The 13,814-nt window shown below is 42.3% G+C and overlaps 1 protein-coding gene across 1 annotated transcript in view; it reads left to right on the top strand.

The window, feature by feature from the left end:
• The first annotated feature begins 54 nt into the window (after positions 1-54).
• SDAD1 (SDA1 domain containing 1) overlaps positions 55-13,814 on the top strand; it is a 16,790-nt gene continuing 3,030 nt past the window's right edge. Inside the window, exons 1-19 of the mRNA XM_035893109.1 lie at positions 55-156; positions 566-664; positions 831-941; positions 1,689-1,760; positions 1,853-1,953; positions 3,587-3,644; positions 4,550-4,624; positions 5,407-5,508; positions 5,955-6,024; positions 6,826-6,929; positions 7,657-7,714; positions 8,311-8,369; positions 8,734-8,810; positions 9,508-9,605; positions 10,023-10,099; positions 10,482-10,614; positions 12,142-12,239; positions 12,707-12,900; positions 13,410-13,494. Coding sequence (XP_035749002.1) covers positions 142-156; positions 566-664; positions 831-941; positions 1,689-1,760; positions 1,853-1,953; positions 3,587-3,644; positions 4,550-4,624; positions 5,407-5,508; positions 5,955-6,024; positions 6,826-6,929; positions 7,657-7,714; positions 8,311-8,369; positions 8,734-8,810; positions 9,508-9,605; positions 10,023-10,099; positions 10,482-10,614; positions 12,142-12,239; positions 12,707-12,900; positions 13,410-13,494 — 1,686 coding nt within the window. The 5' untranslated portion in view covers positions 55-141. The remainder of the gene's footprint in view (positions 157-565; positions 665-830; positions 942-1,688; positions 1,761-1,852; positions 1,954-3,586; positions 3,645-4,549; positions 4,625-5,406; positions 5,509-5,954; positions 6,025-6,825; positions 6,930-7,656; positions 7,715-8,310; positions 8,370-8,733; positions 8,811-9,507; positions 9,606-10,022; positions 10,100-10,481; positions 10,615-12,141; positions 12,240-12,706; positions 12,901-13,409; positions 13,495-13,814) is intronic.

The raw sequence follows: 13,814 nt of genomic DNA, 5'->3' as shown, positions 1-13,814 counted from the left end.
CCGGGCGGGTGTTGGCCGTCCCGCTCAGCCGCCGCCCCTGTGTCTGCTCAGTTCCTCCAGCAGTACCACCACTACCAGTCCCATGTGGAGATTTTCACCTTCCAACCGGACAAGCCCAGTAAGGAGCTGGCCGAACTGGTGATGTTCCTGGCGCAGGTAAGCGGCTGCCCTTCCCGAGGGGGGCTGTGGCCCCGAGCCCGGCCCCAGGGGCTGTGCCCTCACCGGGGCGGCTGCAGCCGAGCATTTCACTCAGTTTTGCTCTTGCAGCCCTGCCGGGGTTGCCATAAAGCTGTGCATTGACCAAGATTTCTGCAGCAGTGTTGCCAGTTTCCAGAATGCAAGTTTTTCTTTTTGAGCGTTTATACAATTTTTGGAAAGGATTTTAGTTGCACCGTAACTCTTAGATCTGGTATTGATAATAACTTTTCATTGTGTAGGTTAAATTGTTATCATATGACGATGATGATAATGTTATTGCTTGCTTACAATATCTGACCCCTTGCTGGGGCTCGGAGGTGACCCGGGGATTTTGGCAGAGGTTTCAGCTGGGTCTGTCTCCACCCAGGTTGCCCACTGCTACCCAGAGCACATGGCCAGCTTTCCCCAGCAGCTGAAGGAGCTCCTCTCCTACCACCATACAGTCCTGGACGCAGACCTGCGCATGGTAAGACCCCCCCAGAAAGGTGTTTGGGGCAGACAGCATCCTGTGCTTAAAACACACCCTTCATGTGTGAGATAAGAGTTTATGGTGTGCTTCGTAATTTTTTAATCAAGAGGGAAAGTGGGGGGTATGAGGAAATTTTGGTTCTGATTCCTTGTATCTCTTACAGACTTTATGTAAGGCTTTGATATTGTTAAGAAACAAGAATCTAATAAATCCAACGAGTCTGCTGGAGCTCTTCTTTCAACTGCTGCGGTGTCATGATAAGCTTCTACGAAAAGTAAGCCATGCTTACAAATACTGGTCTTGATTTCCAGTGGGTTTTGACCAAGTTGCCTCAAGTTAAGCAGCACTGGCAGGCAGCTGTTGTCCTCCCCTTGGTAACAATATAAGAAAGTTTGAAGTAGCTCTGCTTTTTCAGCATTTGACAGTGCTGGAGGCAAGACTTGATCTGTGTGTTTGATTAGTCCTGAAGCATGCTGTGTAAACATCTCTACTGTGCTATTGCAGGCTGTAGCCTGTCCTGTGTTTGGAATTGAGCAACTTGGATGTGTCTACAGGTGAAAAGCATAAATATGTTCTTGTCAGAGCAGGCCTTGCTGAATTCTTTGTGAGAAGTTCTGAGTAAAGCAACTAAAACTAAACCAGTGGCGGGTTAAAGCCATGTTCCAGGTTTTCTGCCATACAAGTGGAAATAGTTGCTTTCTGCAACCAGAATTGCTAAACTGGCCATTAGGATGTGCCTGAGTGAAGCAGGGGTGGGATTTTCTTAATCAAGACTTAATGCTGTTCATTTTCCTGCCTTACTGTAAATTAAGTATGCTTTTCAAATACATAAAGCGTACATGAGACTTTACAGGATAACTTCTTATTTTTCCAACTCTAACTTAAAAGAGAAAATAATATTCTCAGTGGCGATCAGCTTGGTCTCTCTTTTTAGTACTTAGAGACTTTGGGGGAATGGTAATGTACCTGTGTTCTCTGCATGACTTGTGTAGGTAACTCCCTGTCGTCTCTCCATTTACAGACTTTGTACACTCACATCGTGTCAGACATCAAGAATGTCAATGCTAAACACAAAAACAATAAAGTAAACACAGTAAGTATCTTAGCTTTCAGATATACTTCAGTTTAACCTCTTGATGCTGTGAAACACTTCTAACGATACATGTTTCCAAACTTATTTCTTAGACACTGCAGAACTTCATGTACACTATGCTGAGAGACAGCAATCCCACTGCTGCCAAGATCTCTCTGGATGTGATGATTGAACTTTACAGACGGAATATTTGGTAGGTCTGGCAGGCTCATGTTGATTCCCTGTTTATCATGGGGCAGCCAGGCTGACATTGCTTGTGGCATGTAGTGCAAAATGTAATGCAGGGGGAAGTGACTTAAATGCATTTATCTTACTTGTGTTCTGCGGGGCTGTTATGTGGAATGGAATTTAGGTGACAAGAAATACTGTCATGCGTGGAGTCTGTGTTATAGAGGATGAATGTTTGATGTCTGTCTTGAAAAAGGTGTGTAAATTGTGTGAATCGCGTTCGAAACCGAAGCTGTGCAGCTCGCTTTTTTGAGCTTTTGCACATAAAAGCTGCTAATATCAGCATCCAGCTTGTGATGTACAGTGGAAGGAGGAATTCTGGTTTTTCCTCTAGTTTTCTTAAGTCTGTAATTTCATTCTAGAAGGCTGATCTAATGGGTGCTTTGAGTTTTGGGGTTTTTGTGAAGCTATAATATAGCTCCTGTTTTCAGCACATAGCAGCTTGAAAAATCATTGCCTAGATAAGAATTGAAAGGATTAAAAGCACGTAGACTATTGTGGACTGCTGTCTTGTACCTAATAGATGTTGCTGAATCTTTATGTTGGGTTACAAAATGCCAGAGCAGGTGTTAGCCAGTGGAAAGCTGCATGAGGAGATGGTAGTCTCTTCAGCACCACTTGCTGTTTGATGGTAAAAGCATATGCGAGGCTTTTAATCCCTTCAGTTTGTAACTCCTTTGCTCTTCCTGGTTCTTGAACAGAAATGAACTGTACAAATGCAGCAGGTGATAACTGCTGGTGAGGGGTGTGCCTGCTGCTGCTTAGCGATCTGCAGAACAGAGGGGTGGCAGAGCGCTAATGGTGCAGTTACTGCATTTCTTACTTGGGATAAGTTCTTGGCGATGTCTGAGTTCAGCTGGGGTGTGAATGAACATTGCTCTTGCAATGCATTGCAGAGAAACCACAGCTGGCAGACAGGGTGTGGTGCTGGGGGTGTTTGGGTATAAAAATCTTGATGCATAGCGTTTACAGAAATAGCGTTTATTCCATGCCACAAAAAAAATCAGCAGCTTTAAAATAATTATTGTGTAGTAGTGGGTTGAGAACTATTTTCCCTGAAAAACAGGGACTGATGAAAAAACTAGTGTTGCTGAAAGGAAAAGACTTTGGCAGTTTTAGCAAGTAGGCTTGTAAGTACATGAGACTTCGTATAAAGTCAAATGAATTTCTGTAGCTTTATTTCTTAAAAACCCTCATTTTTAAAGCATACTTGATTTCAAAACTATCCAGCCACTTCTCTAATACTAGTTGGAATTCTGCATGGATTTTTTTTACCAAGCAAAGGGTTTACTTTTTTACCAGGGGAAGAAGTGGGAAGCTGACTTCCATTACTGGAGCTTACCCTTTCTATCCCTTCAGTCACAGTGTGAACCAGATGGAACACAAGTGTCTGCTGATTTAGATGAAGCTATTGCCATGTTAGAACAGTAAAAGAAAATGATAGCTTAAGTTCTTAGCTTGCAAAGCTGCTTAGAGCATTGAGAGACTTGATTCTAATGCAGCTTCCTGCTCGTTAGGAGTCACATTTCATGAAACATAATTTTTCTGAGAAAAAATTGAAATTGGCAGCTTAAAAGGTGATGTCTTGTTTATTCCAGGAACGATGCCAAAACAGTAAATGTCATCACGACTGCCTGCTTTTCAAAAGTGACAAAGGTGAGAACAGAAATCACTTGATGAGACTGGATGTTACCTAAGCTACCTTTTTTGCTGTGGATGCAACTTTTTTTTGTAATTGTTAACAAGCTTCACTGATGATTTGTCTTCTGCTTGCTTTATTTGCAAAATACCTCTTGTGTTGTAGGAGGAGTCAGCATTGGGTGATTAGGTACAGAGCAGCAGAATTGAAAGCTTATGGTCTAATGTGTGCAGGCTGGTGTGGGGAGGGTATGTGTACTTCCCACTGCTACTCAGAAGAGACTGTCAAATATCACCTCCTCGTAATCAGCACTCGAGAATTAAGGCTTTCAGTTGTTAAATTTGGAGAGCTGCTATCCTGCCTGGGGCTTGAGGGATGAATCTTAGGCCTTCTGTCATCTGTGTGTTTTCTGCAGTGCTGGAGGTTTTAAGAACTTGTACTATGGTTTGTGATAAGTTCTTACACTATGAAGGTCCAAAAGCTGTTCCATTCAATAAAACCCAACCAAAACTAACAAAAAAACCCCCACCAATAAAGGTGTATAAACTACTAAAAGGTTGGTGTTCTGAGCACTGTCTCAGGTTTCAGCTGTGCAGGACTTCCTAATGTTGGTGTAGAGCAATTATATTGAAATTGCTTTGCAGAATGATAGGAAGAGAGTTTGCATCTTGGAACTTGCTGCAGGCATGGTGGAAGCCCAGCTACTTTTTGATTCTGTGCCTCTGTTGAGGATTCGCAGCAAAAATTGACTGTGTCTAAAACACTTGTGGCTTTTGGTCTGTGATTTGTTTTGCTTTCTGTTCATATCCATGCCTATAAAAAATGGGGAGAGTCTTTGCATAACCGAAGATGAGGATGTAGGGCTGTTGTAAAATCTCCCATCAGTTTGTCCTGTCCTCCATGAACTTACTTTGCTTTTCAGGTATTAGTTGCTAGTTTGAAGTTCTTCCTTGGGAGAGATGAAGATGAAAAACAAGACAGTGACTCAGAATCAGAGGTGGGTGTTGTGATAAAATCTTGTCCTCACCATTCTTCCAACTCCAGTACAGGTCTTGTGCTAGTGACCCTGGCTCTGCTAGTCTGTCCCCTTCTGTGTTAGTTTACCATCTTGTTTCTTCCGGATATTTTTGAGCTTCCCAAAAAAGGTCAGTGTTTTTGACAGCTGGCCCCAACAGCTAACAGGATGCCTTTGCTGTCTGTCTCAAGACTAATGCGAAGAGCTCCTCTGCTTTCCTCTTGTGAAGGAAGCAATTCACTTCGAAGACCTGGTCAGTGTGGTTCAGGAAGATGTGAATTGCTGGTAGTGTAATGTAGAGCTGTGGGACCAGGCTTTCACCCTGGTGTATTAGAAGCTGGTTTAACTTTTCAGCTGTCGGTTTTGTCTTTGGTTTTCCCTTGTGCTCTACTCCCCACTTATGTACAAACAAACATAATTCAGTTACTTTGAAAAGGCTGATAACCTTGCAGGATTTCAGTTTAGAATCTCCAGAACAGGATGTTATTTGTCTGTGATGGAACAATATACTCTAACCAGCTGTAAAACCAATTGTGTTCATGTGCTATTAAGTGTTTGTGACCTCTTTTGCATGTAGGTATGTGGCTAGTTTTATGGAATTGGGATTTTAAAGGCTAGTATTTCTGTATGATGAAATTTAGAAGCAGGATGAGCTTTCAAATATAGTACCTGATACTGAAAAATACTGATATGTCTTGTTTCTCCGATTCCTGTTTGAAGCCTTGTGTCACCTGAGTCTTGTTTTCCCTGTGTTCTTTCTCAAGGATGATGTTCCCACAGCCAGGGATCTGATGATGAGGTATGCAACTAACAAGAAAACCACCAAGCGTAAGAAGAAACTGGAAAAAGCAATGAAGGTGCTCAAGGTGAGGAGAGTGGTGCCTGAATTGCCAGCAGCTTAGCTTAATCCTTCAAGTGCTGAAATCGTGCTGTTGCCCCTGTGGACTTGGCTACCTTTAGTCGTGTCCTCAGGTGTACTAGCATCCATTGGCCACGCATATGCTGTGTTGGCCTGGGAGGGAGCTGTTGTGAAGCAGACTTACAGGCTAAGTTGCGGATTAGTTCTGCTCTGGGTGCCCTTTGTGTGGTCCCCTATTTTAAAGTATGGGGTTTCCTGACAAGTAACTTGGTAACACAGCTCCTGTTGCCTCTTAAGTCAGGTGGCAGAAAACCCCATGTGACTGAAAAGTGATAGTTTACTTAAAGTGCCTCGCTTTGAAGAATGGTAAAGAGCAGCTTTTAACAGTAGCCTGAAACTGAAGCGCTTGCAGCTTTTTCAAGGAAAGAAAAAGTCTCTTTTTTTGCCATGCAGAAACAGAAAAAGAAGAGCAAGCCAGAGGTGTTCAACTTCTCTGCTATTCACCTGATTCATGATCCCCAAGGCAAGCATGCATTGCATTTTGTCTTTTTTCCAATTTCTGTGTTAATCCCAGTCACTGAAGCTTAGATGCAACTCTGAGGAGAAAGCAAGTGATGAGGAGAAGCAAATGTGACAATGTGATGCTTGTAGTGTTCTTGATCCCAGAGTTCCGTAGCACTTGAAAAAGGTGAGATCCATCCTGTTATGCTTGTTGTAGTGCTACATAGTCAGACAAGGAAGGAGCAATATGACATCGTCCGCTTCAGGTTGCTACAGATCAGGACGTGGCTGTCTAGCTCTTGGATGTATGAAGGCCAAAAATTGTGTGATTGGGAAGCAACTTCTCTACTATAGCTTCTTAGGCTTACCCCCTTCAAAAATGTATTTCTATTGCCAGTCTGATGTTTGTCTAATAGTGCTCGAGTTGGTCTTAGTCTGACTTAGTGAACCTCTGGGCGTTTTGCTTTTCAGATGAATCCAAAATATATCTAAAAAAAATCTAGCTTTAAATACTGACCCCTGCTTATGATGTTGTGGAACTGCTGCTAGTTTTCCTCCCCTTGGAACCTGTGTGCAGCTTTAGATCTTCTAGGCATGAAGAAAAATAATGCATAGGGGAAGTGCTCTGGCCACCTTTATTTTATTCTGTGCAAGGGCACTGGGGCTTAAAAAAACCCCAAACCAAGCAGGGGAAGTGCTCTGGCCACCTTTATTTTATTCTATTAAAAAAACCCCAAACCAAGTGGTCGGCCTTTTTTACTTAATTCTAGCTGAGTTCTGCATGGTGCTCTGTTTGCCACAAATCTATTACTGCTTCTTCTAGACTTTGCAGAGAAACTGCTGAAGCAGCTGGAGAACTGTAAGGAACGATTTGAAGTGAAGATGATGCTCATGGACCTAATATCTAGGCTGGTTGGAATACATGAGGTACGTATTCTGATCATTTTAGAATAGTCTGGTAGCTGGCTGGCCTGGTTTGGGTGGTGGTGTACTCTGACCTTGTGCCTCTGGAAAATAAGGTTTCATTTTGCTGTATGTTGAAAAGCGCAGCTAAAGGGTTGGGTAGTTGCCTGTGGGCCTCATGGAATGGTGTGGTGGTGGTGTAGCCTGCTGTGGTACTAAGTGAGCTCTGCTAGAGTAAGCTGTTGGTCTGCAATAGCTGGGCTGTCCCTGACAAATAGAGGAGAACATGTCTTTTTCAAGATGCGTGTCCTCCTGGGAGGTTCTTGAAAGAAGGGCTTTTCAGAGGAGTTCAGGAACTGCTTGTGAATTTTGGCTGAGGTACAGCCAAAGCATGATGAAAATTACTGGAGTCTCTTCCTGTTTTGGGAGAGAAGATAGCATCACTGAGGCAAAAAGTGGCACATTGTAGCATTGCCTGGAAGAGTGCTCCAATTTGAGTTCTGTGCAGTCTAACAAGAACAACTCTGGATTTCAGAGCTTGGGATTGAGCCTTGTATTTCCTTTGTACAAGTCATTTTCTCATCTCCACACATAGCAAGGTCAAGACAGGCCAGTGTATCATGCAATAAAACCTAAGGCATTTGGGGAGCAAGCTGTATAGAATCATGGATTGCTTTACAGCATATGAGCCTGTGAAGGTGATTTCAAGTTAAGAGACAAAAAGTTAATCTGTTAAATTTATTTCTTGCAGCTTTTTCTTTTTAATTTCTACCCCTTTGTTCAGAGATTCCTACAGCCGCATCAGAGAGGTAAGTAGCTGCTAGTAGTTAACACTGCTGCTCCATCATGTCACATTTACAGTTGGTTCTTGGAAGCGGTGCTGTAAAAGAACAGGTAACAGTAGCTTAGCAGGTAGTAGAGAGTAAGAGTAGTCCAGAGAGTGTGGATGAAGGAAGTAAGAGGCCCTTACTGCCAGAACTGGAAAGGGCTTTGGACTTCTGTGGAAGCTGTGTGCACTCAATGCTCCTTACCTGACCATTTGAGTAACTCTGGCAATGGAGCAAAACCTACTGAGTCCCTAGTTCCTTGCAAATCCTGTCTAACTGAGCAAAGCACGGCTGCCTCTTGCTGCTTTGTCTTACTGGGGTTTCACTCTAGTTAGAAAGCATTTCTTTTTATCTTAGCTGGCTATTGAGGGCCTGCACTGCTGCTGAGGTGGAGACTAGATGAGTTTCTAATGCTTGGTGGAAGAGGAGAAATGGTTTTCCCAAATAAATTGAGACTGAAATGGCTCTGAGGCTTAGACTGAGCATCTTACTGAGTTAGCTCTTCTGGTGGATGCCTTTACGGGCCAGACTAAGCTGCAGCAATATCCTTTGACATCATCTTCCCACTTTTCTTCCAGAAGTGACAAAGATTCTTCTATTTGCTGCACAAGCTTCACATCAGCTAGTGCCACCTGAGGTCAGTATTTCACCTATCTTTGGTGCTGCTAAAAATGGACAGTAGGCCAGCATGGCAATATCGCTGAGTGCATTCATGGGGAGGAGGGCAAGGGAATCTGGTCAGAACTTGGGTCTTGAAAAGCTTATGGTAATTTTGGTTCTTCTGCAAGTTCCAAGGGATTGTTTTGTATAAAGGTAAAAAACCCACCCGTGACTGTCTTGATTTATGTATGAGAATTTGTGTCTAGAACATTTTGCAGGCTATAGTGACAAGTCCTGAGCTCTTTCTTTATATGAAAAGGGCTCTGTCTGTTAATAATATGTAGTAAGTTTCAGATTTGTGAAATAAGCATTAAGTTAAGAAAACCTTTTCTTATTTTCAGATTATCCAGTCAGTGTTAATGACCATTGCCAACAACTTTGTCACTGACAAGAATTCTGGAGAGGTCATGACTGTAGGGTGGGTACAGAATCTTAGAAAACCTGTCAAACTCTCTTTATATGTGGAAAAATACCTTTTTTTTTAAACAACCTGCAACTTGCTAATCCTGTCAGTTTTACTAATCTTTCAAGAACCTGCTTGAATAAAAAAGTTAGGACAGTATCTCAGCATAAACTTCCCTTATTTTTGCAGGCAGTGTTTTAAATTGCCCAGAATTAAGGATTTCTATGCTTAGTGCTGTGAGTTTTCTGGGTTTCGTGATGGGCTTTTTTTATTTGTTGCTTGGTCTTGTATTTTCCTTCCTTGATATTGTTATTTCTACTTTGAGGGCAGACCTCTTGTCTGTGAATTAATGTATTTGTATATACTCAGTGAGTGGCTAGCACCATAGTTCAGGACTTAGAACTCGAATGTTTTGTGGGTGAAATTTCACTATTGGTAAATCTAAACATTGCTGTTAGTGGAACTGTAATGTACTTTCTTTGACTAGTTGAGAGAGGTATTTGTGAAGGCTTGGGTGTAAGTGGAATAGAGAACAATCAGTAAATGTAGGAGAGAGCTGAACTATCCTCAAAGACGACTAAGCACTCAGTGGGGCAGACAATAGTGTGTAGACATGGTTCTTCAAGTTTCAGATAATTCATTCTGTTACTGGGCTGGTGGAAGTCTCTCCCAGCTGTGGTCTTGAGAAAATAACTTGCTTCCATTTTTTTAGCATCAATGCCATAAAAGAAATCACTGCGAGATGTCCGTTAGCCATGACAGAAGATCTGCTCCAAGACCTCGTTCAGTACAAGACTCATAAAAATAAAAGTAAGTGTGTTACATGGGTATGGCTTCTAGATTGTTTTTCTCCTGTATTATCTGGTCCTCCATTGTTATAGCCTTCATAACAGTGATGTCTTAAATGGTTTTGTGGGCTGAGAGGTATCATTTTCAACAGGTCTGTTGCATTTCTCTGTATTTTGAGTATATATGCATAGGAGACAAAGCGCACAAGGGTAGTTATGGCAGGGGAGCTAACTGACAAAACTGAAGGGCAAGTGCTTGCTAATAAAGATGTACCCCTAAGAAAGAGCTGGATCCTGCATTGGAGAGATCATAGGGAGCTATAATGTAAGAAAAGGCATGAGCAGGCTGTAAAGACTCATTATCTGAGTGGGTTTTCAGTTTTCTCAGAATTCTGCTTTCCTATATTTATTCTTGACTCTTTTTTTTATTTCTGGGTAGATGTGATGATGTCTGCGAGAACTCTGATACACCTATTCCGTTCTCTGAATCCAGAGATGCTGCAGAAGAAATTCAGGGTGAGTTTGTGCATTGCATTCACCAGAAATGTAGGCTTGTGCTCAAAAACTGATGAGAACTGGTCTCAGCCTCTTCAGAATGAGGTGGAGTTATGCCCACGTTCTTCCCCTGCCTGCTCCCTTGCTGCATTTTGAAGTGGCGTGCTCTTATTTCAAGACTGTCTTTGTTCAAATTCATCAAACACATTGACAGAAGGATTGTGCTACAGAAACTTGACTGTATTCCTAGAGTTTGTTCAACTTAATAGAGATTCAAGATGTTTTCTTATTTCACCAGGCAGAATTTCTTTTCCACCTGCACCCTCCTCTCCCCCAGATTTCTTCATGGATTTGTGGGGATTAAAATAGAAGCCTGCTTAAAATGTATTTTATTAACTTAAAGGGTAAGCCTACCGAGGCCTCATTGGAAGCCAGGATTCATGAATATGGAGAACTGGATGCCAAAGATTATATTCCAGGAGCAGAAGTACTGGATGTTGAGAGTCAAAAAGAACAGGGAGGAACCAAAGAGGAAGGTCAGCCTTTTTTCTTTACCACTTCTATTTTGAGCGTTATTGTCACTAAGCTTTTATTTGGACATAAAATTTTGTGGTGGTGCATTTTATTTGTTGCTGTCACGAGCTGTGGCTTGCACATCTGTATTTGTCCATTGAGGAGCACTGATATGATGCTTGAGTAAGTGCAAATTATCGAGTCAAGTTTGTTATTGTGTGGCTTTGTATGATAGGCACTGAGGGGTGGAAAAGCAGAGGGACAGACAGCTATGAAACTTCATTTGTTCAGTTCTTAGTAAAGTAAACTTTGTTGTGTATTATAAACCACTGAAATGGTACTTCAAAATAGTATTTGGCTTATTTAATTCACTTCCTGTGTAAATGTTCCACACAACCTGGAACCCTGCCTGAATTGGGGGGGGACATGGGGGAGGGACTTGAAAATCAAGCCAGACAAGTTCGGCAAATCAAGTGTGAGGCCATTAGGGATATTGCAGTGGAGGTGTACTGGAGGAATAAACACCCTGATATGTCATGTTTTTTATGCGTGAGTGCAGCAATGAGTAGAAAAATCTTCCTTGCTTTGGTTTCTGAAGCTGATAATTTTAGCACATCAGTCAGTTTGAACAATAGTGAAGAGTGATGTGTATACTGTAGAAAGTAACTTAGCTATAAACTGCATTGCTTCCCTCCTTGGTTTAGATGGCAGGGAGTGGGGAATGGGATCACTGAACAGTGTAATAATGATTAGCATCTGTAAACCACTGTGCTTCAGAGACTGTCCCAAATGCACTTTGTCTTGAGGATCTTTTAACTTCACATGAGTTAAGCTTTGCAGAGCATAGCATTATGGTACAGCTTGCTGCAACCCTGACTTGTTGCAAGCTGCTTTGGTTATTTTCTATGGTTGGCTTGGTTTTGAGTGTATGAGGTGTATGTAAATGCATTTCCTGTGAAGGCTCTGATCACCATGGTTCCAGGTTTATTGAAAGCTCGTAATAAATAAATGTATTAAGGCGACTGCAGCTCACAGTAATGACAAAATAGACCAGCTGTTTTAAGCAGTCAGTTGCAGGGGTGTGTGTGTTTTCAAAGATCTCACATTGCCATATGCAGTTATCACTATAAAAACTGGTGTGTGTAACAGAACATGCATGTGGTGATGGGTGTGCTAAGAAATGAAAGCTGAGGGGTTTTTTTGCACACCTCTGAATCAGTTGTGAGCCAGATAGAATTTAGTAGTTGAACTTGCCAGTGGGAAAGCTTGGGAGCTGCTGGTCTGTTCAGCTGTAGATGCCTTCTAAGAACATTAAAAAAATAGTGATGTGTGAAGTATCTTACATCTTTGTAATGTCTACGTAGTTCTAAGGATGGGATACTGAGAGCCTACAGCTCGCCTGTTTGGTAAGCATGTCTCTGGGTGCAAATGCAATTAACTGACAGGTAATCAAAGGCGGTGAGAGCTTGTAATCCACTCTGAAATGATGCCTAACTCAAGCAGTTACACTGAATCAGTATTAACAACACTGAACTTCTTCCCTGGAGCAGATGGATGGGAAAGTGCTAGTCTGAGTGAGGAAGAAGATAACGAAGATGGAGAATGGATTGATGTGCATCACTCTTCAGATGAGGAGCAGCAAGAAGTAGTGAGTTTCAAGTGTCTTCTACCTCAAATACAAATAAGTCTTGTTAATAGCTGATAAGTTTCTGTTGCTCTGTACCTTCATGTGGCTGCTCACAATAAACTATACAGGGCTGTGGAGTAACTTGACCAAAATCAGTGAGGTTGAAGTACCATGGAGCACCTGTGCTGAAAAGTATGCATGTTAGGTTGAGGGGGAGAGATGGAGTTCTGTCCCAGTGCTAAATTCCTTCAAAGCTATCATATACATGAGTGCTTTTATTTACTCTGAAATCCAAAGGGGTGTAAGTACTTCCCTCTTGTAATAATACATGTTGAACGTAAGACTATAAAGAATCCTAACAGCTGGCTATAGCACTTCATACCAATATTGCCCCTGCATAGGTATTAGGGAGGCAAGGGTTGTAGATTATGGCACAGAAATAGTTTGCAAAGCTTTAGATGATTTTTCTTTTGCACTTCTTTCAAAAGGCAGAGAAGGTGAAAAGCATGCCCTTAGAGGAGCGAAAAGCCAAGGCTGCAGCAGTCAGTACAAGCAGGCTGCTAACCCAAGAAGACTTCCACAAAATACGCCTTGCCCAGCTCTCCAAAGAACTTAATTCTGCACCTGGCAAAGCTGCCAAGAGAAAAAATATTGAAATAGATGATGAAGAGGAGGACGGCAGGTAGGATATGAAATACCGATGAGTGCTTGCTTTCCTACAACCTGGTGAGACAGCTTTTAACTGCAGAAGGGCACAGAGCTCTGCTTTAGGTCAGTGTCCCCTGGTGATAGGTAGCAAACAGCCACACACGCTTTAGAAGGGCTCCTGGCCCCAGGGGGGTTGTTTTATACCTGGGAGAAGAGAGATGAGGGGCTGATGGGAACTATGGGACTGCTTTGCTTGGTCAGACCAATAGCCATAGTTTTTGTAGCAGTAGTTGCATGGTCATCTCTCCAGAGTTTCTTAACCTTTGTGGTTAAAGCAGGACTTGAAAAACTGTCACGAGAGACTTCTGTAAGGGTTGTCCAAAGCATGAGAATTAGCCGGAGAGAAACAACAAGATGTGCTTGTGTAAAAGTTAATAGGAAGATGGTGGAATAAGATAGAGACAAAGGGTCCAGAGGGTGTTTTGTTTTTCTTGCCACGTGAAGTTTTGTGTGTGATGGCCTTTTGAATTTCTGTGTGTGTAGGGGAGAGCTGCTTTCACTCAGAGATATTGAACATCTGCATAAGAAGCCTAAATCGGACAAGGAGACCAGACTGGCAACTGCAATGGTGAGCAGCTTGGCTATTTCATATGCTCTGTCTTTCTAGATTTGGGTTTGTGTTTTTCCTCCCCTGCAGGAGGAGGTGGTGGTGGGGCTGTGTTTTGCAAATGGGTGCCCAGCTGCCATCTGTCTTCTGAGAAATGCTTTGTATAGTTTTTTGTTGTTGCATCTGAGCTGTAACAGATAAACAGCCTCTTGCTGGTCATGCATGACAATGAAAATACCAACACGGACGCACCCAGCTTTCACTGTAATGTAATAGAGGCAGCATGGAAGAATACGTATGTACACAGAAAGTCATACTGAACCCGGATTTATTGTTTCTGC

This window comes from Egretta garzetta, unplaced genomic scaffold (genome assembly GCF_000687185.1).
Source record: "Egretta garzetta isolate BGI_Z169 unplaced genomic scaffold, ASM68718v1 scaffold224, whole genome shotgun sequence".
NCBI classification, from domain to species: Eukaryota; Metazoa; Chordata; class Aves; order Pelecaniformes; family Ardeidae; genus Egretta; species Egretta garzetta.
The sequence above is the reverse complement of the archived record's forward strand: the minus strand, read 5'-3'. Positions and strand labels throughout refer to the sequence as shown.